The 27,817-nt window shown below is 34.5% G+C and overlaps 2 protein-coding genes across 2 annotated transcripts; both read right to left on the bottom strand.

Moving 5' to 3' along the window:
- Nucleotides 1-3,332: 3,332 nt before the first annotated feature.
- Nucleotides 3,333-6,880, bottom strand: LOC125065927 (ecdysone oxidase-like). Its single transcript, XM_047673787.1, has 3 exons — nucleotides 6,769-6,880; nucleotides 5,883-6,016; nucleotides 3,333-4,850 (listed from the first exon to the last, which is right to left on the bottom strand). The coding sequence occupies exons 1-3, from the start codon at nucleotides 6,878-6,880 to the stop codon at nucleotides 3,333-3,335; spliced, it is 1,764 nt and encodes a 587-aa protein (XP_047529743.1).
- Nucleotides 6,881-11,738: 4,858 nt separating this feature from the next.
- LOC125066068 (Fanconi anemia group I protein) lies at nucleotides 11,739-27,803 on the bottom strand. Its single transcript, XM_047673975.1, has 25 exons — nucleotides 27,646-27,803; nucleotides 27,438-27,542; nucleotides 27,179-27,351; nucleotides 26,248-26,415; nucleotides 25,633-25,743; nucleotides 25,191-25,321; nucleotides 24,684-24,883; nucleotides 24,016-24,143; nucleotides 23,256-23,470; nucleotides 22,922-23,108; nucleotides 21,960-22,130; nucleotides 21,027-21,130; nucleotides 19,559-19,719; nucleotides 19,252-19,425; nucleotides 18,407-18,592; nucleotides 17,894-18,111; nucleotides 17,564-17,737; nucleotides 16,748-16,875; nucleotides 16,124-16,320; nucleotides 15,226-15,372; nucleotides 14,601-14,799; nucleotides 14,141-14,330; nucleotides 13,588-13,780; nucleotides 13,023-13,137; nucleotides 11,739-11,876 (listed from the first exon to the last, which is right to left on the bottom strand). The coding sequence occupies exons 1-25, from the start codon at nucleotides 27,742-27,744 to the stop codon at nucleotides 11,746-11,748; spliced, it is 4,005 nt and encodes a 1,334-aa protein (XP_047529931.1). The 5' UTR covers nucleotides 27,745-27,803; the 3' UTR covers nucleotides 11,739-11,745.
- Nucleotides 27,804-27,817: the final 14 nt, after the last annotated feature.

Below are 27,817 nucleotides of genomic sequence, written 5' to 3' on the forward strand. Positions count from 1 at the left end.
TTCGCCTTGCGGTCCGTGCCCTAGTTGCTAAGCAATGTGCATAGTCTTATTTCTCAGGATGTAAGTGGTGGGTTGTTCTGTTAAATCTAAGAGAACGTGAATGTGAATTGTGCATGTTTAATAAAAGTCTTGAAATGATTTTCTTTCTTATTTACACACCATTGGAATTATTAAAACACATACCTATTATACATATTGTAATTATAAACATATTTTCATGATTGCAGTTACAACTATGTTTTACCTTTTTAGTTTTATTTCTCACAGAAATCAGACTTAGTGCACAAGACCTAAATCATTTTCGTATAAATGTCTTGCATCATTTTTTACACGACTCTCACTGGATCTGACGTAGAATCAGTAACGATATCTAAAGCCTCAACGCAATTGAGCCTATAAAAATATTCTAATATCTTAATTTCAAACACATTCCTTTGTGTCTAAAGTAAACCACTGTGTTCTAAGATATATGTAAATAAGAGAATCATCCGCATACTGTAATACAAAAACTTACTATTATTGTATTCATAATTTGTCGAAGAAAGCCAGGTATATAAAACGTACAAGCGTGCACAAATGGTTAAAAGATTAACCCTTCATACTTAAGACAAAAAAGGCTTTACAGTATGATTTAGTAATCTAAAGTAAGTTTGTTTCTGTTAAATGACTACAAAATTCTATCAAACCCAACATTTATTTGAATGCGTTTATGGTGGGTAACGTAGTCTTCGCCTGCAGTAGAATCATCAGACGAAGCGTCACATTGAGCGAGATAAATTTATTATTTCAAAATCTTGCAAAATGTTGCGCAGTGTAATGATTTCATTTCAATTTCGTCAAGCAAGACCATTACATTTAATGAAAATTAAAACGCCTGTATCCACTTTTAGAACCATGGATAGAAATAAACTTTAGATTACAGTTATTGTTTGACGATTGCAGTCTATTATAAATTATAATATTAAAAGGCGAAATTAGTATGTATATTTCTGAATTAACACAAGAAAATATTTCAAATTAAAAAAAAACCCTAATATTTGTAAAACTATTTAGATTAGAAGATATATAATTTGTCGAGAAACCCATCAAAGAGAATGGAATCACTGCGTTTTAAAATTGTTAATAAAATTTTGTAAATCATTGATAGAGTTGCAGAAAATGCTAACAAAACATTTTAATTTTATACTTACGATGATTCTAGTCCACAAAACCTAAACATGTCTTAATGATACAAACAAAAATTTATCATAGAAATTTTTAAGTTCATATAATAATAATATGGTACCATATGGTAGGTACATTAAAATATCAGTAATTATATACAAAATTATTTTTATTTACAAAGCAAATGACCAACAATTCAGTAAATATTTGTTAACAGCAATTAGGCCTAAAGCGCCAGCTATATGTTCCGAATGGCCTTCCACAGGGTCCAACGCACACTCCGTAGCAAGGTCCACAAAATGGAGCCGGGTAAGAGCCCCCAGCAACTTGTCCGAAGCACGGCACACCACAAGAGCAAGGCATTGTATAAAAAAACAATTAAATAAATAAACTTCAAAAATAAATACTTAAAATTTTCCGTTCAAAATATATGTTTGAAATTTTCTAATTTTTTCGTCAAATAATTTTAATCATTATAAAAACACATAATTTGAAATGAGGTGACAGAATATAAAATTAATGAAATAGCAATGACGTTTACATATTATTCTGTTTTAAATAGACATTAAAACTTTTTGGAATAAAATATAAATGTTCTGCTGTAAAAAATAATAAATGTCAGTATGTATAACCAAAAATAATTTAGGCAACAGGAAAACGAGGAAAATAACTTTTTTCTCAAAAAAATTTTTTTAAAACTAACGAGTAAGACTTATTATACAACTTCATAATTTATTTAATTGTATGGCATCTGTTAGCCAAACGAGGATTTAATTTCCAGAATTATTCGAGTATGCCAGTAAGAAATTGCTGTCTCGGCTGCCAAGGTCCAATGCCAGGGCCGTGTGGGCCTCATGCATCACGTATGGATTCAGGTACAGCAGCCTGTTGTGTGCATGCAATTGGTGCAAACTGCAGGGGTCCGTGCGGAGAACTTGGCTGCATTCATGGGTTCGTAAGCATCCACAATACAGAATCCTTGTAGGCGCTGCTTATTGGCAAATAAATTTACACAAATTCACATTATCCGATATCATAACATTCTTTAGTAAAGGAGGTCGTGACCCCCCCGGTGCGTGTATGTTGTGATGTCCGACTAAATTCTTGGTTTATAATAATAAAAACGATTTACTTGTTTAATAACTGCTAACTACATATGCTTTTCAGAGCCCGTGGTGGAGTAGCTGGCTCCTATTACAGTTGCGGACACGGTTGTATAGGAGGTTGTATCAGTGGTCTCTGCCGCTCTTGCTGTGGTCCGGCTTGTTCCTAAATTTAGCTAACCAAATGTATTCTACGTATTGTATACGTCATTTAATAAACTGAACTTTGTTCAAAACAATATTTCAAAAATATTTTATATATTTTGCTCTTGCTGTGGTTGTATATGCAAGTCTTTTTATACTCTCAATGTTCAAGAATATTTTACTGTACTCAGATTTCCGCATTAAAAATGTCGCAAAAATTATCTTTTGTTTCCTTATTTCGTTGATTAGTTAACAAATAAGTAACAGTAAAAAAGAAAAACTTTATTGCAAACTTGCAAGTTCTACCAAGATATATTTTATATTTACATAAAAAAATAATGTATCAATTCATTTTCTAATATTATATTTAATCTTAAAAAAAATAAAAATATATAACAATTATTACCAAGTTATATTGATAATAATTGTTATATATAATAAAAATGAATAATATAGGTACCATGTTTATGAAAAGTAAAAATAATGTATCCTAGCCTCACTCCAAAATTTAATACAGAAGAAATTTACAATTTACATAGCAATTGTAATTTTCTTCGTTCATTCATTTATAATAGCTATACTTGGTAGTATGGCTCTATGCACCACACATCACGTATTCTATCGCTAAACAATACTCAGTGTTGTTGTATTCCGGTTTGAAGGATGAGCCAGTTAAAATCATATAATAGAATAACTTTTATAATACACTCCAAAATAATTATGAATAGACAAACCAATAACTCGTACATAAAATGAAACAGTTTCAAAGGGGAAAATAATAAGACTATTTATTTAAAATAAATTTAGTAGAGGTGTACATATTCTCGACTTACAATTGACACACTATAATAAAATGGTTATGTACATACATACAACAACTTTTGTAAAATTTGAACCGACAAACAATGTAAAAAGTTGGAACTAAGAACACTGACCATGTAGGCCGTGTTCTTGTTTTACAAAATCGGCCAACTTTTCAGCGATCATTATCACAACCGCGTTCGGATTACCGCTAGTCTGTGATGGCATAACACTCGCATCAGCCACACGCAATCGATTTACATTTAAAACACGTAGCTTACTATCGACTACGGACCCCAAGGATGCGGTGCCAATGAAGTGTAGCGATGTCGTCGCCATTGTTTGTACATAACACCTCCAATACTCTCTACTACCAAACGTCCAATCTGTGCATTCAGGTAATTTTAAATCAATAATTTCAGATTGGACACTCTTGAAATAAGTCGTGTTTACTACTTTAACAAAATCTTCAACGTAGCTGGTGTAATCTTCCAAGTCTCTTTTATCGGAAAATATACCAGTAAAAACATTTGGTGGATCCAATGGATTTGATGAACGTAGTGTTATTTGGCCTCTTGATTTAGGATGTAATAAAATCAATGCGGTTTCCATTGTGTTTCTACCTTTACTTGCTTCGTACAAATTTTGACAAATATTATCTTTATATCTAAAATTAAAGGTGCACGATAGAGGGGGACCTTCGGGGTCATTTGGTACAATTGTATTAACGGTCTGATATTCGGCGCATGATTTCGTTTTATTAAGTTTCACATACCCAGTTACAACTGGAAATGGAGTTTGATATGATTTAATTGGGTTGGCAGGCAATTCACTTTTTTCCATTTTAAACGATAGTTGAAGTAACCAATGGTCTTGATAGTTAAGGCCAACAGGCAAAGCACTCATTACTTTTATATTATGCGATTCTAGGTGTTCTTTTGGACCAATGCCTGACAACATGAGTAATTTAGGAGTATTAATAGAGCCAGATGATACAATAACTTCACGTTTAGCTTTAAGCGTTATACTTTTACTATCCTGTGTAAGGGCTTTTACGCCGATAGCATTATTGTTTTCATCGAATAAAATTTGAGTAACTACAGTACGCTTTAACACATAAAGATTATTCCTATGTTTATTTGCTCCTAGATTTGTATAAGCAGTTGTCTGACGTATTCCTTCAGCTATAGTATTAAGTTGCAATGTATATCCCAGACTTTGTTTCCCATTGACGTCAAAAAGTATATCATAACCTAATTCTTCGAACGCCTGTAAATATTTTTTCGTTTCTGGCCTGTTTTCCCTAGTTATACCTAAAAAACCTTTCGTACCATGGTACAATCTGTAGGGGGACTGTAAAATTTCCTCGCTAACCATCCTTTCGCTTTTTATAAAGTATGGTAAGTTATTAGCATAAGCCCAATTACTATCGTTGCTCAGTCTAGCCCAGGGATAGTAATCTCCAGGACAACCGCGCACGTACATCATATAGTTAATACTACTGCCTCCACCCAAGACACGAGCACATACTAGATTAAATTCTTTGGTTTTTCGACCATTACCCGCATTTGGCTCAATAACTGAAGTTATATTCCAATCATACTGCGAATTTGAGAGATATGGATATAGCACCGGTACCTGTAAATAGATAGAAGTTTGCATAAAAAACTATGTAACTTAGTACCACTTTAATACATGGTTGTTGTCCAGAGATCGTTACCGAGATAAACAGAAATGAATAGTGAGGAACACAGTAAACATTTTAAGTTTACACACACAAACACAGAAGAAAACGTAATTCAAAAGTAGAGAACCAGATGCAGACTATATGGCAGCAGCTAAGTTATAATAATTTGCCTACCATTCTCAACGGTAACGCCAACTACGTACACTCAGATACAGCACAAGATATCTGAGAGTCCACGTTCATTACACACTTACGAAAGAGCTTTGTGCCATAGATAATTATCTGTGATAAACCGCTTAGACTAGGTATTATTTTTATTCAATTTAAAGCACTATTTTTAAGTGAACTGTGTAACAGAAAGCCCACAAATCTTGCGCTATTTGATTTGACCAATGAGCGCGTCCGATCTAGAGTTTTCCGTCAATGGTACCAACCCATTTTCCGAGAATTTATAATGTTAATGTTGCATTTGACATCTCACCTTAGTTATGTTACACATCATATGCAACTATTGTACGACTCGCATATTTTTTTTTTAATTTAAAAGCTTTATTTATTATTATTAAGAAATGTGCTTGATATCGAACGTAAAATGCCATAATTCGTTCATTTCTTAATAATGATACCTTCTGCCTCGTTGGGCTAATGGCTAATTATAAAATTGCAGAGATTACAAAATTATCAGCATCAGCTTGGAGTGTAGAAGTTGGCGTGTAATCATTCTTGTGCCTCCGAAAAAGTCCTGCACTCTTTCCGATTGTATCGGATTACCATCGTATTATTATCGAACGTAGACATAAGAAAGGCCACTGCGACCAAAATTAAAAAGACATCTTATTCTGCATGATAATTGCTGTCGCAGATTTTCTATTAAATAAAAATGCCAAACAGTTTAAAGGAAAAGAATATATATTATATGGTGGTTCTTTTAGTATTAGTTGACTTTTAGTTTTGTAAAAATAATTTTGTAAAGAGTATCTTACCAGTGATTCCATAGGTGGATCACCACCTGCCTCTATCACCAACACCTTGAACTGAGAGCACTCAGATAGCCTATCGGCTATCACGCTCCCTGCCGATCCTCCACCAACTATTATGAAGTCGTATTCTTCAAAATCTGTACAAATTAAAAAAAACAGTACCTGTTAAGAATTATGTTTGGATATCAAATGGCAGTTCTTTTATCTGACATACGAACGACTCTTGGCCATTTAACGACGATGTTTTCTTTTCCCGCAATGAGATGTATTCTTTACAAAAATTAAGCACGTTGAATATGAATTATACTTACCTGAATTTGAACCTTTGCAACGCAGGCATTCTTTAAATAGGCATACATTTTGCAAGATAGGTTTTATAAAATAAAGAAATCGATAAAAGTTGTTGTAAATGCAAACCATGTCTAATTTGTCCTTTAAGTATATATACGAGGCGATTTTTTAATTTAAAATGTATTGGCATACAGCAGACTCTCAAATGGCTATCTGATAGTAAACATCGTCCATAGACTTTGTCAATGTAAAAATATAAACCAATCCTCACATAGTCGATGTCTTTACCTTTGGAAATAAGATGTTATGCCCTTATGCCCGTAATTTCACTGGCTCATCCTGCAAGCCGATTCATTACTTGGTTGGTATTACACGGAATTTTGTAGGTTGGTCCTAGTTTTAATGAAGTTTTCATTTAGATTAGTAGGAGGCCTCCGTGTAAGCACTATCTACAAAGCCGCAGTACTAACTACAAATACATTACAATAATTGTGTTTAAAATTAACATTGCGATCGGCGATCTTGGTATGACAGACGTAGATCTTTATAAATTATTATGCATTTTCATGAACATTATTAATTGCATAATGTGTATAACCTTCGACGGTGGCCTGCCTGGGGAAGAGGTAAGCGGTGAGCATGAGAGTCCCGATAACGCTCAGAGCCTGTTGTATACGTACAGCATTTTCAAAAACAACCGCAGAATCCATTTCTGAAATAAAAATAAAATATCAAATTCACATTTCTGTTTACCTTGACCTAGAGTCAGTCATTTGAGCGTCTGAGTATTTGAAAATATTCTTGGGCTTTGCCCTTTTTCCCGTCAAGCGATAAGTTCCATGTCAAACCCTTAAAACTACCACATTTCTAATCATAAAAATGACGAACTATGGTGTTAATTATGAATTACGTAAAAATGGCGTTTTGAATATTAATGAAATTAATCGCTATCGATAATTTGAAAGTAAAATTAAATTGTTGATAATTTGTTGCTATACTATTGTATTGAAAAAAAAAAATATGTTAATCGAAAAGGGGGAGGCTCTACTTATTTTTAACGATTACGATACGTTCCCTATTCTATTCCGATACAACTTAAACCAAACCGTAACTGGTTCGTTGTGTTAATAAAATAGGTAAACGGCAACAATTAAAATTACCCTCTTTGCTATACATATATAAGAGCTATTAGCAAACTGCTTTTTAATCTTTAATCTTCTTTAATTGAAAAAGGCTATATTAAAATATCACTAAATAGTATAAAACAAATCACTTACCGCTGTCTATCTGTCCCTTTGTATGCTTAGAACTACTCAACGGATTTTGAAGATGCGATTAATAGATAGAGTGATTCAAGAGGAACGTTTATATTTTTTTTTTGTGCTTACATTGCAAACGCTGGCTGGACCATACGAGATAGATCAAAGTAATGTACTACATACAGTATTGTACACTTTAAAAGGGTCTACAAAAAAGTCCGCGATGGTATATGTCCATCTCTTAGGGATAAACATTATATTATTATACCACAATAACCATTTTTAATTCCTTACTTTTTACGAGAAATAATTGGCTTATTTACGAATAGATTTAAAGCAATACATCCTTATCCAAGTAGTATCTTAAATACATTGTGCATAAAGACATTCTGTAGTATATTTAATATCAGCGTTGACTCGTGCAAAGCCGGGATGGTTTGCTAGTATAAAATAATTCTTAGAAAATATACGATACAACGAATTATTCGTTTTAATAACTTATACCAGTCAGCTTTATTAGAAATTAAATAATATTTAAAAACCTGCGACAGGATATGATCTACATATGTTATTAACATCATCTACATAATTTTGATTAGAACCTACCCTCTTGTTTGAACGTTAGTAACTATTAGTCACAAACATCGACAAATAAAATATATTATAATCTAAATATAAATTATAAAAAGCTATTTTTCTAGGCAATATTTCAAATAAATTTTAGATAATAATACTTACTATGTGGAAAACAAAGAAGAACGTCGCAGAGTATCGCTTACAATACACTACTACACCTTTACGCGGTTACAAATTCAATTATATTATGTAAAATTACAATTATTAGACGTATCTATGTTCTTTTTAAATATCAATGTAAAGTTAATTACTTCACATTACATTTGTGACCCTGATGCATTATTTTATTTTTAATGTTATAATATTATTTCATATAACAAGTAAATTTATTATTAAGTTATAATGTCCGTCTGTCTAGTCCAGGTATTTTTGGATTTAAAAATATTTTATAAATCCGGATAATATATTAGTTATAAATGAATCTACCGCTAAATATCGATATGATATATTGCTGCAGAACTATTCTTTAAAACTAGAAACTCACTTGAACGTGATATATTGGAAATGAATGTGACATTGACAACATGAATATAAGGGTTTAGTGACAAATAATTTACGCTGCAGATCCGGAGGTCCTATGTTCAAACGCTAGTCGAACTAGTGAAAAGTTATCGCTTTTTGACTAAGACCAAAGTATCTGTTTTCATCTTAATCTGAAACTTCCCGCACTGCGATACCTCGTGTTTCTTTTTTGGTATAGGTATAGGTGGGCGAACATAGCCAACAATTAGATTAATGATTTTTTTCAATAATGCTCAATATTTGTAATTATTTACAAAGATATAATCTTGCAATGTGATCAGGTTGACGGTACGCAATTATTACAACTGCTGTGGCACAATTATAAGTGAAGATACTTAACGAACAAACAAACAATCAAGTATAGTGAGAATCAAGCAAAACAAATTAATAGTTACGTGTTCCCCACAGAGAGTGAGGCGCCAACAACACCAAAGTAACGTAGCTGCTGACACTCCCGAGGAATATTACATTTATTTCGGTTACTGACCATATTATTACTCAATTAAAAAACGTTTTGCTACTCATAAGTCAGTGATGGGCTAGCTAATAGCACAGTTAATAGCACAGCTAAAAGTTATAATTACTGATGCCACAGAAGTTTAGAGCCAGCACCTGTGACCTGAATAGCGCAGTCTAATTTTACAGCCTTATTCTCCGTGACGTTATACATTGGGAATTCAAGTGGTTTATAGTGTGGCGAGTGAAGTGGTAAAAAATGGTTACTGCTCAATGGCCTACTAAACGACTACCACTAAAGCTCTGGACAACTAACGTAGTAGTAGTTTAGTGAACAGTTACGACTACTAGATTTGCCTTGAAGAGAATTTATCTTGACGAACTTATTATCTACATCGTCAATTCTTTAAATTTAAATTTGTATTTATGTAAAATAATGTATTTTTTTAATTAGTCAACAATAAATAAAAAAATAAAATTATTTTATACCTCATTTTTAAAATAAAATTGTTGCTCTACCAGAACCGAAACCTCCCTGCCCCTAAATGAATACCTGGCTACCGCCATGCCTATAACGCCTGATGAACCCCAGCACACCGGAATATCCTTTAAAAACCAGCGGTTGTGTTTAGTAGCGATCACATTGTGTCCTTAGAGGCCTAAGGACACAATGTGATCGCTATGATACCTCATCATATTGGCTTATTTTCTAATAATATTTGAAAATGAAAAAAATTAAAGTATTTGTTATATTATATAAAGTCGTAATGACATCATTGTGGCGTGATGTTTGGGGGCGAAATTTACATTTTGAATGTATTTTTAAATAATGAATTATTTATTTCTTTAGTATCTTAATTTCTTTTATTATATTACCTTTGAATGTGTGAGCCATATTTATGTTATATTTTTTTAAATTGGCAAATAAACCACTTAATTGATTACCACCGCCCAGACAGCGCTCTAAATAATAACCATTCCTGACAAACGCACCACCAACCTTGAAAGCTAAGATTTTATGCCCCGTGTGCCTGTAGTTACACTGCGATGCGACGACGCATCTCAGCGAATTGCCGCGATACGATTTCGTACGGCAAAGCGCTGGTTCAGGTGCTCATATCTTAACGGTAGTCAGCCGGTATTGGATGTGTTCTTAGGAATTGTGATCAAGAACCACATAAAGGTTGCATTATTTGTGGTATTAATTTATGTGTACTAGCCCTTAGAAATGCTAAGTTCTCAGGATCTAAATGTAATCTTAAAAAAGGCCGTTAAACATTAAGGTATGATGCATTTAAAGCTGCATGTTACAAAATACTGGTTACTAGACAATATCTACTACTATAATCTAATACTGGCAACTAGAAATTGTCAGCCAGAACCCTTGACACGTGACTCCGTTGACTCGCTGCACCGAAGAAGACCGGAGGAAGACGTCGGTAACCCTTATGATATTGAAGGTTACAGGCGGGCCAAGTATATGAAGTTACCAAATTGATCAGCAATCGATCACACGCATCTTAAAATCTCTAAAATTCCATAAATAAAAGGCAAACATTTTAAACAATATTATATTTTCTTAATATCAATGTAAAAAAAGTTGACACAAGTTTAAAGATCGGATATCCAATGCTTCTAGACTACGCAACACACAAATTCATACAATCCATTACTAGTTATGAGCAACTAAGCAAAACTGCGAACGACTCCCCGAGCTCCTGAGAGTCGGTAGTAGGACGGAGACTAGCTCCACGTCATCATCGCTGCAACATCCACACTCAATAGAGGAGCTTGGCTCTCTGGACGGAGCGACATCAAACCACAACTCGCCATTTGCTTCAAGACATGCTCCATAACATCCATTTGAATATATTAATTTTATATGAATTCATATTGTCGGCACGCTTCGTAGTACGTTGAACATTGCATTGCTTCGACTGAATTAACAGCAGCGGTAATAGCAGCCGGAGCAAGGCGAGCAGCAAGAGTAACAAGGCCCGCAGCACGAGTAGTAGCAGGGATTGCAGCCGGGGTAGCAGCAAGGCATCTTGGTTTTATTTTAATATTACAACGAGAATAAATCTTATTTTTATTTCACTTTGTGTTTGTGTTGATTTGGTTGTTGAACGTTTGGAGTTTTAGTTTTGATTGACTCTTGGATTTTATCGATCAAAAAAGAAAGCTTCTAGAACGCCTTCTTTTAAATTTTTTTGAAATAATTTTCTACAATTTTTTTTTAATTAGTAAAAAGGTCCTACCTCGTCATGATTTTGAAAAAGTTTTTACATTGACATAATAAAATAAAAATGTCGGTATGGCGAAATGCTTAGTTTCATTCTACGGTATTGTAATAAATGTTCTTTCATGGTATTATTTTTTTTTGTTTAATTTTATTTTTTTTATTGGTTCAATAACTACAAAAGAAATAGGATGAAAATCAGGAGAAAAAATTACTGAACCGTTTCGCCTTTACCTAATAATCTTTTTTTTAATGTTAAATTATGTGTAAAACATATATATAAATATATAGTCAAGTATTCATTAAATATAAAATTATCACTCTTTTCTTTCATATAACAAATAGCTCAATTTGATGTCCTATAATTAAAAAAAAAAAACGGCGACAGTAATTATTGTTTTTATTTTATAAACAAAAAAAATATAAAAAAATATTAGCTTATTTGTACAAAAAAAAAACATGATTAAACCCGTTTGCGTTTGTTTTTCGGTGGTTCTTCATCACTGTTATTATGTTCATCACCGCTGGTATGTTCTTCATCGCTTACCAAAGGTGTTAAAATTTCTGTTGCTGCATCATTGATATTATCACACTCTGAAATAAAAAAATATTTACCAATTCTTAACTGCATTTATTATATTACATAATTAAATACATAATTTTTTATCTTTTTTTATTAAACTTATAACACCAATTCTTATTGCCTCCCCTCCACTGGTTCACAGAAGGGCTGGTTCACTTTTCGCCCAAATCATCGGAATTGCGACTCAACCTTAATGCATAATGCATCCTTGCCACCATCCCACACAATCATGATATGTAGAGTAGCTATTAAATTTATACTTTAGCTATGTTTGTTTGTGTACACATAAAGCTTTAATGTAAATAATACTTAACAAATTTAACTTATTTTTTTTAGAAAAGTTTGCATGCATTTTAACATCTATAATATTGAAAGTGATTGTGATCGTTTATAAATAATATAAATATTGGACAACATCACATACATACATTACTCTGATCCCAATGTAAGTAGCTAAAGCACGTGTGTTATGGAAATCAGAAGTTACGACGGTACCACAAACACCCAGACCCAAGACAACATAGAAAACTAATGAACTTTTTCTACATCTACATAGCCGGGAATCGAACCCATGAAAACCGGTGTACACACTACTCGACCACGGAGGTCGTTTAACTGTTATAGTGACGGTTAGTTGTTGAATTCCTTTTACATTCAAGTATTTTTTTACTAGCCGTTCAATTCGAGATGGCCTTTAGGGCCTTTACCTCCCGTAGCGCTTCCCTCGAGTCAGATCCGCTTAGTAGAGTCGTTGTCGTTTATTTCAAAATGTACACTTTTATATATATTAAATAAAAAATGCCTCTATTTTTCGCTATTGTCTATCTTAGTTGATATTTTGTTACATATTTAAAGAGAAATAAAATAAGAGAGGGAATATATTATTCCACACTAATATCATATATGCGAAAATGAGTTACTATACAATGAAACTTGTTAACATATAATGCAAAATATTTTATATATATTAGTTACAGTGAACAAATACATTTTATATATCAGTACTAGTACTTGTGCATATGACGTCATTATGTAGCGACTGACGACGGCCATCTCGAAATAAACAGCTAGTGGATACAGTTATTTGTCATTCTCTACTCGTTTGTAACATTATCCCAACATAATAAGTATAGTACAAAATTATATAATTAAATTACCATCCACTTCAACTTCCTTCGATTGGTCGACTGTATTGATAACACTTTGCAGCAAAGGCGCTTTGATTTTGAAATCTCTCGCCGTCCCCAAGGATAAATATTGGTGAAAGTTCAACTGAAAAGTGAAAACAAACCTCATCTAAAATTATATGTAAATAAACGAAAGGAGAAAAGCGATAATGCTACTTGTGTCGGTTATGCATATATTCATCTTGTAAACTTTAAATAAAAATAATATAAATTTTGTTTCCATTTTATCATATTAGTTACTCGATATAAAAAAAGTTAAAAATCTTGAGGTAAGCTTTCAAGTTGGATGACGTTCGTTCAATAAAATATAAATGAATGCTAGTAATTCGACCTTCACCTATCCCTAAAAAGGAAAAAAAATAAAGTATCTGCCTGTAAATGTCCCACTGCATCGTAAAAGCTTCCCCCTCTATTGAGGAAAAGTTGTGCCTTATTGCATCACGCTGCGATCCAATGCGACACAAGCCAAAGGAAAGGAATTAAAATATATTTTCATAGTATTAATTTTGGGTTTTAGCCGTTTGCGTATACGTACATTAGCCTTCGTTCCTAGAAGGATGACGTGTTTGCTGAACTGTTCTGCCTCCAGTACAAGTCGCGGAATCAGCTTGGTGTCTCTCAACACTTTGCTAGCATTCCGCTGTTGCTGCGACGACTCCAAGTATGTGATAAGACCGTCAGTGACTGCAGACAGCTTCTTACCGGAAAACTTAAGCAGTCTTTCTAATCTGTAATATAAAATTAAATCGTATGTTTTAATCAGTACCTCGCGACTGTATCCGCGTAATTTTATCCAGGTAAATTTCTTGAATGTCTGTGTGAATACAATGTGACCGTACACATCACATATGTATATCACGATTAAACATGACATTTCTCTCTGCACTTGCGATATATTTCGACCTCAGAGCGAACGGAACACGCTCACCTATATCATGACACCTAAACCACATTTTTAAAGTGGAAATTTCATTGACCTCGAAGCCAACATTCAAGGTCGAATTAAGTACAACGTAAAACGTTATACAGATATTTTATTGTTACACGACACGTGTTACTGGGTGAATTTATTTCATAATGATGCAAACCTCAAGGACTGCACCATGGTTGGGTCCAGCTGCTTGATGAAAGTCGCCAGCAGCGAATACAGGCGCATGCAAATGTTCAACACTTTGTCGCTCCCGCCGCCGATGCAACACCGTAACTTGGCTGTCTCGGTCGTCCACGTCGTCAGTTGGCACAGTTGGATTACAATTGACTTGTACAGCTCTTGCAGTTCTAACGACAGAATAAACACATTACGATTATAATCATCGATCAGTATCAATAGAAAATGCTGAATTTCTCTTATAATTTAAAAGAAGAACTGTGCCGTAAATAGTTTTATGTCTTAAATATTAGCTGTAAGTTATATGCTTAAAGAAATAATCAGAATTAAAAACTCTATTGAGCGTAAATGCCTTTTTCGCCTGCCGTTAACGCGATGGGGGGTCGTGAGCTGCAGGTTGAAAAAACAGATGTATACAAAGTAAATTAATATATCCTCACCTCGATCTATCCGCTGCTGGTGCGAGTGAACAGCAATGCTCAGCGCGGCTGTGAGATCTCTTGCTCTGCTGAGCAAATGTTCAGTGGTTTTAAATCGATTGCTCAGGTGAACGCATACTTGACCCAGAACCATATGACCGGAGCGGGAGTCTATCGTTGGGAAATTGCTCGTTTCTTGGCCAGCTGAACTGTCTTCTTCCTGTCGTACCAAAGAAGTAATGAGCTCTGTTTTCGTACAATTTGTTCAAAAACGTCACCAAGAAAAAAACTGCGTCCAACACGTGGATAAAATGTGATAGGGTTCTATATTCTAGGTATATTATAATATTTGAGAAATAACAGGAAAAATATGTAAACAACCTTAGTCTAGACCAGTAACCGAAGTGATATTGATTGATGAATAAAAAGAAGAAATTACAAAAATACTTTAATATAAGTTTATCTAAAAAACCGATATGTATTATTAAATTTTACCGATTATTATGTATTACACTTGGAAACATAATCATGATTATAAACCTCTTAACGATTATCGAACTGTATAAACACGAAGTAAAATTGTATCACATCGTTTTGGAAGAGCATTATACAAAAATAGGAAACCAGCAGGAGACTGCGCACTCACGTCGATGAGGCCCAGCTCGACGCTGAGCTTGAGCAGCAAGTCGGAGAGCAGCGCGGGCTCCGGCTGCGCGGCCAGCAGCGCGCCCGCCAGCGCCAGCGCCTCCGCCTGCCTGCTGCGCCGCGCCAGCTCCTCCAGCTTCAGCGTCGCCTGCCGTACCGCGATAAGGTTTCACTAACTCTACGAGTATGCTTCCTGCGACGTCGGATCCATAGACGTTTAATGAAACTATACAATATCATCGCCATGAGCCTCAGATTACGCAAACAATGTTTATATATATACCGTCTCATTGGATTATGTGAATATGGAATGGAATTGTGAGTTTCTCTGAATTTAGCACACACCTCCATCACCTCCGCAGTTGGAAATCTATAGATACTACTTGACACGATTTTTGCACAATTTACAATTTGTCTAGATTTTTGAGAAACTTATACAATTTTTCGGTGACATTATAAAGTGGATTGTGACGTATAATTAAAATGAAGTCTTTATGATTAAAAATGAGTATGAATCACAATTTAAATTTTCCGACATAACAAAGCTCTATCATTCCTCTCCGTGTTCGATATGTGCAACAAGCTTGAAATTGCTCCAATAGAAAATTATTAGCAGCCTGTTAATTTTTCCTACTGCTGGCACATGTGTATTGTGTGTATACACACAATACACATGTGGCAGAATTTCGTTGAAATTAGACACATGCAAGTTTCCTCACGATGTTTTCCTTCACCGCCGAGCACGAGATGAATTATAAACACAAATCAAGCACATGAAAATTCAGTGATGCCTGCCTGGGTTTGAACCCGAAATCATCGGTTAAGATGCACGCGTTCTAACCACTGGGCCATCTCGGCTCATTTACATACAAACATTTGAGTTTTTTTACAACACTCACCCCAGTTAACTGATTGCAAGGTACAATCGGTACCTCCAAAAGTAAGATAGAGATCTGAACGAGAGTCGTAAGTATCTTCTTTCTGACCATATCCAAATCTTCTTCGGCTGCCTCTGTTTCTATGTATGTCAGCGCTGAATGTAAACTTTCAAGAATCTCCGCAAGGCAAGCTGTAGCTGGTTTGTCGTTATTGCCAACTGAAATAACATCAACAATAATTTGGTATGATGATTCCATATTTGTTCTAAAAACACAACAAGCACTTGTACAATCAATTTGGTCGTTTATAATTGGCAACAATAACAAAAAACAGTTATATTCGGTCTCATTGGCATAATGGAAGCCATAGTGTTGGCAAAAATTAAAATTAAAGAAATCGCTTTGCTTTGACAAGCAATTATTATTAATTTATTTTGGGAATTCTCACTATTAAGTGCCCATAGTGACAATTTAGTACATCCCTGTAAAATTCTGAAAAATATTCTTTTAGACTTTTTAAGGGACGGATGCATTTCTGACAGTACCAGTCAAATTATCCTTTTGATAATCTACCTATCTATTATAAAAATAAAAATAAACTATATTATAATTAAGGTATTTTTTAATTATGATAAATGCACTTACTTATACCAGACATGACGTCATCTAACTTCAAAGAGAATGCCGGCGATAGTAACAGGCTCAGGCACGTCTTGTAGAGTTCTAGACAAGCTAGTGTTGTGTGCTCATCGAAATCGCACATATCCTGAAATCTGTAAATATAATTAAATATAATAGATTGTTATGGGCCTACTCTGAAATTATCTTGCACTAATATTGATTTAATAAAATTGTGGGAGAATCATAGTTGTCCTTGTTTTTCTAATAATATGTACCTACCAATAAGATCTGTAATAGTGATCGATGTAGAAAAGTAGTTCTCTTGATGATTCTTTACTTAGAGACACGATTGCTTGGCTGATATTAATCGCATAGAACATGCATTTGAAAATGTTTATTACTTGAGAAGAGGAGAGAGGAGGAACTGAAAGTTGTTATTCCATATTTTGGACATCAATCACTTCGATCAACAATATCACTAGATAATCAATCAAATGTAATCAAAATGAGGTCTTATTTCAATTTAGATCACTTTGCGCCAACGTGCTAATGTGCCACGATGTTCGAACGAACTGAACGAGGTTATGTTCAAAAACTATAAAAATAACTATCGAAAAATATATATATCGGACGGAACATCATGTTTTTGTTAAGTAGATGCTGTGTTTTAATTTAAATAATAAAATACCCAACCACTTTAATGAAACAATAATTATTTAGTTTTTAGACAAACCACGCGCCAATTTTAGCCAATGTCTGGCCAACAGACGGTTGCTTTAGAACAGTGAATCTGTGGAGAAGTTTTATGCTTTATATATTTTGAATAGTGGTATCGTTCACCGGCAGAGCACGCGCGCGTGCAGCAGCGCGGCGGCGCGCAGGGCGGGCGCGCGGGCGGCGCGCGGCGCGGCCCCCCCCAGCGCCGTCTGCGCGCCGCGCAGCGCGAACGCGTGGAAGTCGCTGCGCGCGCGGATGTGGTTGCGCTGCTCCACTGACGACCACGGGACGTTCTCGCTGGAACACGGGTGATCACGTTTTTATTGTTGGCCAATTTTTTCCTTTTTTTATTTCATATATGAGTGATCATCGTTCTGATTGTGCTCGCTTGCACCTAGCCGTTAAAGAAGGCACCGTATTGATCGTTTCGAGTCAATTAAAAACGTATCTCACCCGTACAGGAGGTCCAATACTCGCATGCACAGTTGCAAGTCCCACAGGCACGGGAGGGGCTTAAAGGGTCCGGCTCGGTCTTTGACCGCATTGGACACCTTCTTCGGTGATTTACCTTTCTCCTTCTGTGATTTTTGTGACTTTTGGGTCTTTTGTGATTTCACCGTTTCCTTAGTTTCGTTTAATGATTTACTCTTTTTACCTGTTTTCGGAGATCCCTGAAATACTTGAAAGTATTTATTTTCTGTTAAGCCAGTGTAGTTTTCATCATTCATCATTTTAATTTAATAAATAAACATAATGTATACTTATGCATTTCCTGAATTTTTATAGAACTAGCGCTCCGCCTCGGGTTCGCACATGTGCAATTTATTAATAAAGATAACGTATAGTTAAAATATCTTAAAAAAAAATAGTATTGGTCCATAACTTCCTAATATTACCTCCTAGATACAAACAAACAAGTTTCGCCTCTTTATGACATAAGTATAGATGAATAACGTTTTAATATACCTTAGAATTATCCAACAGCTGATTGTAAGCCTTATACAAGTGATGCACGGAGTTGGCGTTAGAGTTCTGAGGGTTCCATTGCATGATGCGATGCGCAATGAGCGCTTCATAGCACTGCAACGTCTGTTGTACTTTTATATTTTTTGCTTTGGACTCTGGTGTCAGATCATTTAGACCTGTGTCGTCCTTAAAAAAATATATAAATTAATGTTATTCAAGTATTCACGAAATTATATTATAATTTCAACGAAATTCTGCCACATGTGTATTCCGCCAACCCGCATTGGAGGAGCGTGGTGGAATATGCTCCAAACCTTCTCCTCAAAGGGAGAGGAGGCCTTTAGCCCAGCAATGGGAAACTTTACAGGCTGCTAATGCTAATGTAATGCAAGTATTCACGTGCTTCCACGTGACACAATAAAAAAAAAAACTAATTAAATTAACATGTAACGCATAAATACGCTTCGCTATCGCTTATTTATAAAAGTACTCGTGTAACCTCCATTTCCTTAAAATTTAAAATAGTAATATTAGCTTGCAAAATAAAAATACAAATAATAAAGTTTAAACTGTACTCAGTTTGAGATAACATCGGTATCAAAGTGAGATCGTACCGATCAAATTTCCGGCTGATTTGATAACTTTTAACATGAAGTTCACCAGTCAATAGAAGCAGTTTTATGAACTTATATTGCCGAAAGTACAAACACAATAAAAATATGCTTGAATTAGTCAGAATTTTGATCGTTCCGATCTTACTCCATTGCAATATAATACTTAAAGACAAGCTATAGGAAATACCAACGAACTATTTAAAAAAATTATAACAATAAATAGGCACAAACCATTTGTATCACAGCCGAGAGATCGCTCTTGCACAGTTTTTCCATAATATCCATAAGTTTTCTCCTGAGGAAGGTAGCGCCGTTTTCGCTCTGACTACCGAGGACGTCTTCCGACTCATCCTCTTCCACTTGTAAGAACTGCGCTATCACGTACAACAGCCGACCGATGGGATCCTAAAATTATTAAATATTATTATTATTTAGACAACAACTCTTTATCAGCCAACCCGGAATTCGAACCCAGGAACTTCTGTAAATAATCTGTAGCCTTAGGATACAAGCAAATGATGTATATAACAAAACTTACTGTTAGAGTAGCACCGATGCTTGATAATTGTACACACTTGTCGAAGAGTAACACGGAGGTTTCATCATCATCATCGGGTAAATACTTATTCAAGTGATCATAGAACAGTTCCAAGATCGTCTCGTGTAGAGCTGGCTTGTCTTTTGTACAGTCGTACATCTCTAAAACACAAGTTCAAATGCTACTGAATGTATTTAATGTTTTAATAATAACAATTATAAAATAATGATCGTAATTTATATATTGGATTAATATTTATTTTTTTGCATTATTGAATTGTCGATTTAAATATTTTTCATTGTTTCATACTAATAGGCTATTTGACTGGTTTTTTAAATCCATCTTATATTATTAAGTAGAGGTTAAGAAACCCAGTAAAAGGTGTTTTTTTTTTTAATTCTAGTACATTTTTGCTGATCTATATCAAATTAAAAATTCCATATTTAAATAGCGCGCGAAAACGCTACTGGCGCTGCAATGGGGTTGGTGACGTCACTTGCCTGTATTGTAATCTGTGGCACATATAATCCACATACAGTAGGCAAACGAGATTAACAAGCAAGTAACGTTATCATAAACCGGACCAATCAGATGCGTTTTATGTGATGTGACAAACGTTTAAAAAAATCATTTTTATTTATGGATTTTTGAATAAATTAATAATTTTTAAGTAACCATTTTTAAACTCAAAACATATGTATACTGATTAGCCTACTGTCGACCGGGGCTTCGCTCGCGATTTAGGGGATGGTTGTCAGGTGTTAGGTATAAAAAGCTTGCTTCATACAAAATTTTATCAAAATCGGTTCAAACTAATGTTTGGCCGAGATACCTTAACAATACTTTCGAATTTATTATATTAGTAAAGATGTTAAGTTATCCTAAGTGCCGATAACACAGGACTTGTTCGTGAAGAGAATAATTAGGATTGTTGTATTCAAATTGGGATAAGAGCAAGTCACTACAGAAAGAGTAAACTGTATGATATTATTATGAACATACTACACGTTAAATTTAAAGGGCATGAGTGACGCTTTGCTTACAAGTAATCTCAGTGTGCGTGCGACGTAAGAGTAGAGACAGCAAAAACATACAAATTTGATTATATTTGTTTAGTTTATTTTAACGTGTATAATTTAGCGCACTCGTGGGTCATAGTAATAGATCCATTACATGCAATAGTCATCGATCCTATTTTTTAATGTATCCATAAATGAAATTTATTTTGTTATAATCTTTTTATTATAAAAACATGGAGTTTGAAATTTAGACCTTATTCACATCGCTTCAAGATACAAATTATAATAACCAACACGTGAAATTGCAATTAAAAAGATATACTGCATTCCCATCTGTTAAGATAATATTTACTCGATCTTAATATGGTAAAACTATGAAGTTTATCAACCACATATTAAGTTGATTTTACTGTGCTGAAAACACTCAATTATATTTTAAAAAATCTTACCAGTGTACAATAATTGTTTGACAGCAGCATCTTGCACGAGACAACGACGTAGAATCGAAAGCACCTCCAAACATATCGTTTCGTTGCGAACTCGAGACGTTATCCTGTTTGATAAAGGAAGGTAATGTACTGTACACAAAACATGAACACTGAGTTTTTGTAGCCAATTTTTTTTGGCAGAGTGGGAGTTATATTTAAATATCATATTAAAATGAACGTTTCCATATGATTTGTTTTGTTTTTATTATAAATAAGGTTTCTCGCCGTGACTATTCATCGTGATATAGGTACTGTCTTTTGTTGACAGTCTAGCATTTTTTTACTTGTTAGCTATGGTACCTTATGGTATATGTCCGATCGATAATCCGAGAAGCCCATTAATAAAAGGCTCGGATTAAGAAAAAGGGTTCAACGTCAACAACATCTAGTCTAGAGGTAAAGTCTAGAGGATAATGAGAATTTCTTGTCAGAAAAATACAATAGTTTGTATTCCACACTCTTGATTCGAACTTTGGATCTGCAGCCGTATAAGCTTACTATACGGCTGACGACTTACTAAACATGGTGACGCAGATTAACATGAGATTTACTATAAGCACTGTTACATTATATTATGCACTACAGTTCAGTTCTTGATTAAATAAATCTTTATAATACACCAATATTCCATTTAACTACAATATCATAATATTATAATAAAGAATATTCTTCAGTTTTACTTTCAAAGTTCCGATAATAACTTCATCAATAATCATAACAGAGACAATCTTTTCGAGAATCCATAATAAATATCATAGATTTTTCACGATCTCAACCAATGACATCGCGTCAAATAAATATCAAAGTTGTTTATTCGTTTCACTCCTAAGTCAATGGCTACAGACAATGGCGACATAGTGAGAAGTCGATTACGGCGGATATCTGTAAACTTACGCAGCGCCCTGGCTCGTAGCGTGCATGTCCACGGTGAGCTGCGTGAGGTAGGAGTGCGCGCTGAACTGATCGCTGGCGCCGCTTTGACTCGATGAGAGTTCTTTTGATAACTTCATATATTTTAACACCGTCAAAAACCCAAAGAGGGCTAAGCAGCGGTAGCTGGAGTCCCTGTGGTAGAACGTTGTTGTTAAAATGGAATGTTTTATTTGGAAGGATACCTTGGTCAGTAGCGGACACTGACGGATCGTACTTACTGAATAAATAATTTTCATATAAACATGATAATTGATGAAGTAAAGAAACAGCTTATTAATGTCTCACTACTGGGTACAGGCTTGGTCTCCCTTTTGAGGAGGTTTGGAGTTGACTCCACCGCTGCTCCCATACCGGTTAGGGGAGTCTCGTCCGCCACGTGCAGGTTTCCTCACGATGTTCTCTTTCTACGCCGAGCACGAGATAAATAAAAATGAAATTAACACATGACAGAGATGATTCAGAAGTGCTTGTCCCAGATTTTAATTCGTAATCGTCGGTTAAGTTTCACGACCACGTGTCGTGTAATTTTCGATCAATATTTATTTATTAATTCATTCATCGTATATTTACTTTCTTACAGAACATTTATAAATCAGAAATTTAAATCTTATTACTCTTTGGGTTCTATCACTTAACATTTTCATCAGTTAATGCATAAAAAAAATAACAGTATATTGGTCGATCGTCGCTCCCGCTCGGATAGATATTAATTCAAACATATACGTGCATGTTTATATAGGATTATACTACATACCAAGAATGTCATCGAGGTCAGTTACCCAAACTATCGGATATCCGAGATAAAAATCTATCTGTAACCGTAATCGAAACCGATATAAAATATGCTTAGAGCCGTTCGGTTTGTTTGTCTGCGACTGCAGCGAATAGTAATGTAATGTAATGACACGGAGTCGGAGCCGCACCGCGAGTAGAGCCCCTTGCGGCAGACCATGACGAGCGTGTCGCGCACGCGCGCGCTGTAGGGCAGCAGCGGCCGCACGGCGCCGTACACGCGCTCGCCCGCCGGCGCGCAGCTCTCCAGCGCGCCCGCCAGCTGCGCGCTGCGCTCCACGGCCGCCGGCGACAGCTTGCACAGCACGTACAGGCAGTCTGCAAGCCACTTCATTACATCCGTGCCGCTGACTATCGCTATGCCCGCGTATTAGCGGCTTACTATTAATCGAGTGAGTTTCTTCGCTCGATATTTGATGAAATTATGATCTAAAAATACAGTATACGTTTTTCATGGAGCCGTACCGGTGTACTGATGTTGGCTGTAGTCTCCGAAAATTTTATCAGCTAGTTGACTGAGGATGTGTCCGGCGGTCTCGGGCTGAGCTTTGCACAGCCGCACCAGAATCAGCTTTCCGTGTGACCAGCACGCTTGGGCCGTGGGCTTTATTCGGGATACGGAGAGCAAACAGAAGGCGAGGTTTATGAGACCCACCACCGTTAATTGCCGGTGATTAGCGCTGGAAGAACACATTGTTTTTGGTCATTTAAAATAGGGAGGCAGACACAAACATCGGTGCTGTAACAAAATAGTCAACCCTCACATCGTCACTGGCTCACTCACCTTTCAAACCAATATATAGGAATACAAAAATTCTAATGATATTTTATGAGCGAATGACAAGCTAAAATTTAGGTCTAAAGAAATTTTAGTCTAAATAATCCACTATAAAAAATATTTTTTTATAGGCAACCCACGCCATATTATCATTCATCAAACCTTAGTAGTATAACTGACTGCTTCGTCAGACACTAGTCACTACAGTCTAGTGGCCAGGTTTTAGGCTGGTCGGGCCGAAAAGTTATTTGGTTTTTCTATTGAAAAATTCTCGGTAACAGCCCGGAATCTAGAAGTAAGATATGTGTACACTCCCATTCCTCGGAAAGTGCACTTAAATATGTCATACATAGTTGGCTAGTCTCGCTTGAGATTAGTCTAGTCGCCGTGGCTGAAATCAGACCAACATCATCAGTATAATTCAATATGAACGATAAATTATCTTACCTCTCAGTAGTGAGGACTTTGAGCACGCTAACAATATCTACGTCCGGCGGCAACACAGAGCGAACCCACGCAGACTCTTTGCTTTTCAGCTCGTCTAATATACGAAACTCTATCGCCGACTTTATTACCTTCAAATGTTATTCAAACACAAATTATTATAAAAACTACGAAAATGGCATTATATAGAATCCGCGCGCGATCAGAATGGAATGCAACCCTTTGGAACTGAGACACGCACAGTCCGGCTGCTAAAGGTAGCGTCAGCAAACGCGCAGGACGATAGGACGAATTGTCACTTGTTATTGTTATTGTATTGATTTCTAGTTTTACGACTGTTATAATCATTATCATAAAAAAGAGTTGAAAGAGAAGGTAAAATTTAGGAAAGTCAATCACATGACATTTTTCTTGCAGTTAAATAAAGTTGCATAGAGCTCCATCCAGTACTGAAACAATACTACCACACATGCAAGCACACAAATATACATAACTACCTACATAATCGGCTACAATCACAACTCCCCTAAAGTTTTGCCAGAGCCGGACAATTATGGTAAGAACCTTTTTTGGTAACATTCCTTTGCTGGAGAACCACAATTTTCGATTTACTTTGACAAAGTTCCATCCTATGCTGATAGTTAGCGGCTCATTATAATAATCATACTTACATCCAAACAAACTGATTTGAAATCCGCACCCTTATCCGAGATAGCGAGGGAAAGGTCAATGAGGAATGGTGTTCTTAACAGTTGGGTTTTAGGCCACTGTTTTATATGCTTGCGAATGAGTTCTGGTTCCGCCGCTCCTTGTGATATATGGTACAGGCATGTAGACAAACATCTACTCATCTCCGCGGGGCTGTGTTGAACTGAGGAAAAGAAAATAATAAATAAAACAAAATACATACTTACATAATATATATTTAATGTATGTGCTTATCATAATCATATGAAGCAAATATTGCACTCATAAATATTTCTTAATTTAATCAAAACCAATGTATTTCTCACTTACAGACAGCTAAATAACTATTTACTATATTTTGAATTAAATATGAATTAAATTCCTTTCACTCTGAATTGACTATATGAGTACATATGTACCTATTTGGTTTTAAAATATTACACATGTAAACATTCGAATTGTTTATGAAAATATTTAGTGATGTTATATACCTATATCATCAACATCCATTGTGGTTGACTCTGAGTCTTGAGGCGGAGGCTCCAGCTTGCTGTATAGTCTTACATTAAAGTAATGACTCAAGTGAGCGAGAACAATTTCAACATTATATAACTTGCATAACCTGAAAAAAAAAATACAAATACACATAGATTGCTGAATGCCTTTATTTTGGAAGCAATGGTATAAGTATAGAGAGAGTAGACATAACATAGCTCTCCAGTACTAATCTACCTGGTGTCCTCAGATGAACAGGAACAAGCCAAAATTTTAATTAATTGTTAATTTTATTGCATTATCATCTATAAAGTTTTTAAAGTCTGAAATCTATAATTTAGGTAAATATTTTGTATTCTGTATTAAACAGACATGTAAATACTTGATAAAACATAAATTTTATATTTAATTTCAAACTTGAGTGCATATCACATTTACTTGAGCAATTGGTGGACAAGTGGAGGCAGGGCATCAGGTGATATATCGACCATGTATGAACAAATCTTGTTTACAACTTGTCTGTGATCAGTGCGCAACAGTTGAATATCTCTGAAAAAAGAAAAAAAACACATTATAGAAAGTATATTTTTTACAACTACACCCTAGGTTAAAATTTACTATATATAATTTATACTATATATAATTATATACTATATATAATTTTATAGTTACTAATACAAAACAATCAAGTGTAAGCAATACAAATTTATTTACCAACAACCCTTATTAACATAATACAAATTACTGGACTTAATAATTACTAAAGAACGAGCAAGAATTTAAAAGCAGGCAATGGGCCAACAGCCAGAATTATAATAGTTACTTCCACATTTATTTATTTTTATTATTTAAATAGTTGGGCAGGCAAACTTGCAAATGGGCCACCTGATGGTGAGTTACTGCCACTGATAGACATTGATACTTTCAGAAATATTATACTAAACTTTTGTTAGTATATAATGCTTTACCTTCTGGCTAAAAAGATGAGTTTTTCCAAGCAAACTTTAGTATGTAGATTGACCCCATAATTGCACTAATTTCTTTTATACTCACTTAAACATAGCTGTCAACTGCACCAACTGCTTCTCATTCCATCGGCATTGACACAATGTGTGCACACTCTGCACTTTAAATTCAACTCCTGACAATTCAGAACCACAATATTTGACATTGTCGTGTAACAAAATAGCATTAAGGCACTCTGGTAATATGTCTCTCCAACTGTAATATATAAAATAATTTAATTGAATAATCAAATTCAAAATGGGAAAATGTTCTTACTTTTATAGAAGAATTTTTTTATATTATTTGTATATTTATTCAATTCACTATTATTTTGTATTCTTGAAAATGTTCTTACTTTTATAGAAGATTTTTTTTTTATTATTTGTATATTATCCAATTCACTATTATTTTGTATTCAGACAATTATGGGACTTGGGCATTCAATAAAGATTAATTAAACATTTGGAAGATAACAAAATAAAAAAATACTGCTTGATTTGTCATATACATGTCTGTAACATTACAATTTTTGACCAAAGCAGTTAAATTTGATAATATGTTTTACAGTAATGTTATTATTCATACTTCTTATCTTATTATGACATACATAAATGAACAAATAAAAAAATATACCTACATAATATTTTAAGTACACATTTTCTTTATTATTATTGCAAAATGGGATGTGATACTAATATAATATAGATTAGATATTTTTGACAACTTATAAAACTAAAGTTACAGCATACAAATATCCAACTACAAAAGTTTCTTTCTTTTGATAAGGTTTATTTTAAATATATATTTTAAGTGATAAGACATTGTGTTATATAGTACATATTTCTGTTCCAGTTTGATGTGAAAGAGCAAGTGTTATTGCAGGGCAAAGGGTCATAACTACATTGCTCCCAAGCCTAGTGGCCCATAGGGCAATGGATATCTATCTATTATAAATATAAAGCTACAAAATGGCACTTACATCATATTAACATCACTGTCATCTACTATAGATTGAACACTATCACTGCTCCATCTTACTAAGTGTTCTAATGGCAATCTTGGCAATTCTAAGCACAGTCTGCTTATCACATCACCACAGTGAGTAAGAGACGTTGATTCTTTTCTCATTGTTTTTAGTACTATATCAATTACCTAAAATATTGTGATTTTTTTGAATTATATTATTAATTTAACCTGTATTGTAACAAATTATCGGATATACAAATAGTTAAAACTACCTTAACTTTAATTTTGGATGTATTGTCTGGTAAGCCATTGAAAATACAATCCAACAAGTTAGCTCCATCATTAAGTAGTATTCTACGAGGAATTTCATCAGTCACCTAATTAAAACAAAATTCAATATATCAGCACAATAATGAAAAACACATATATTTATTATCATCGCACTTCAAGCTTGAGTCGTAAATTAATACATGATTCAACCTGTTCGAGTTTTAATTTGCAAAATTTATATAATTCTTCACGTTCACTGTTATTTTGTCCAAGTTTTATTATTTTGCTGAAAATCGTTTTCGCTTCCATTATTTAACATAAATAATCGCAGTAAAATTTTAATATTAGTGTATTTATAAAAAGTTTATAGTACTTATATGCG

This window comes from Vanessa atalanta, chromosome 8 (assembly GCF_905147765.1).
Source record: "Vanessa atalanta chromosome 8, ilVanAtal1.2, whole genome shotgun sequence".
NCBI lineage: Eukaryota > Metazoa > Arthropoda > Insecta > Lepidoptera > Nymphalidae > Vanessa > Vanessa atalanta.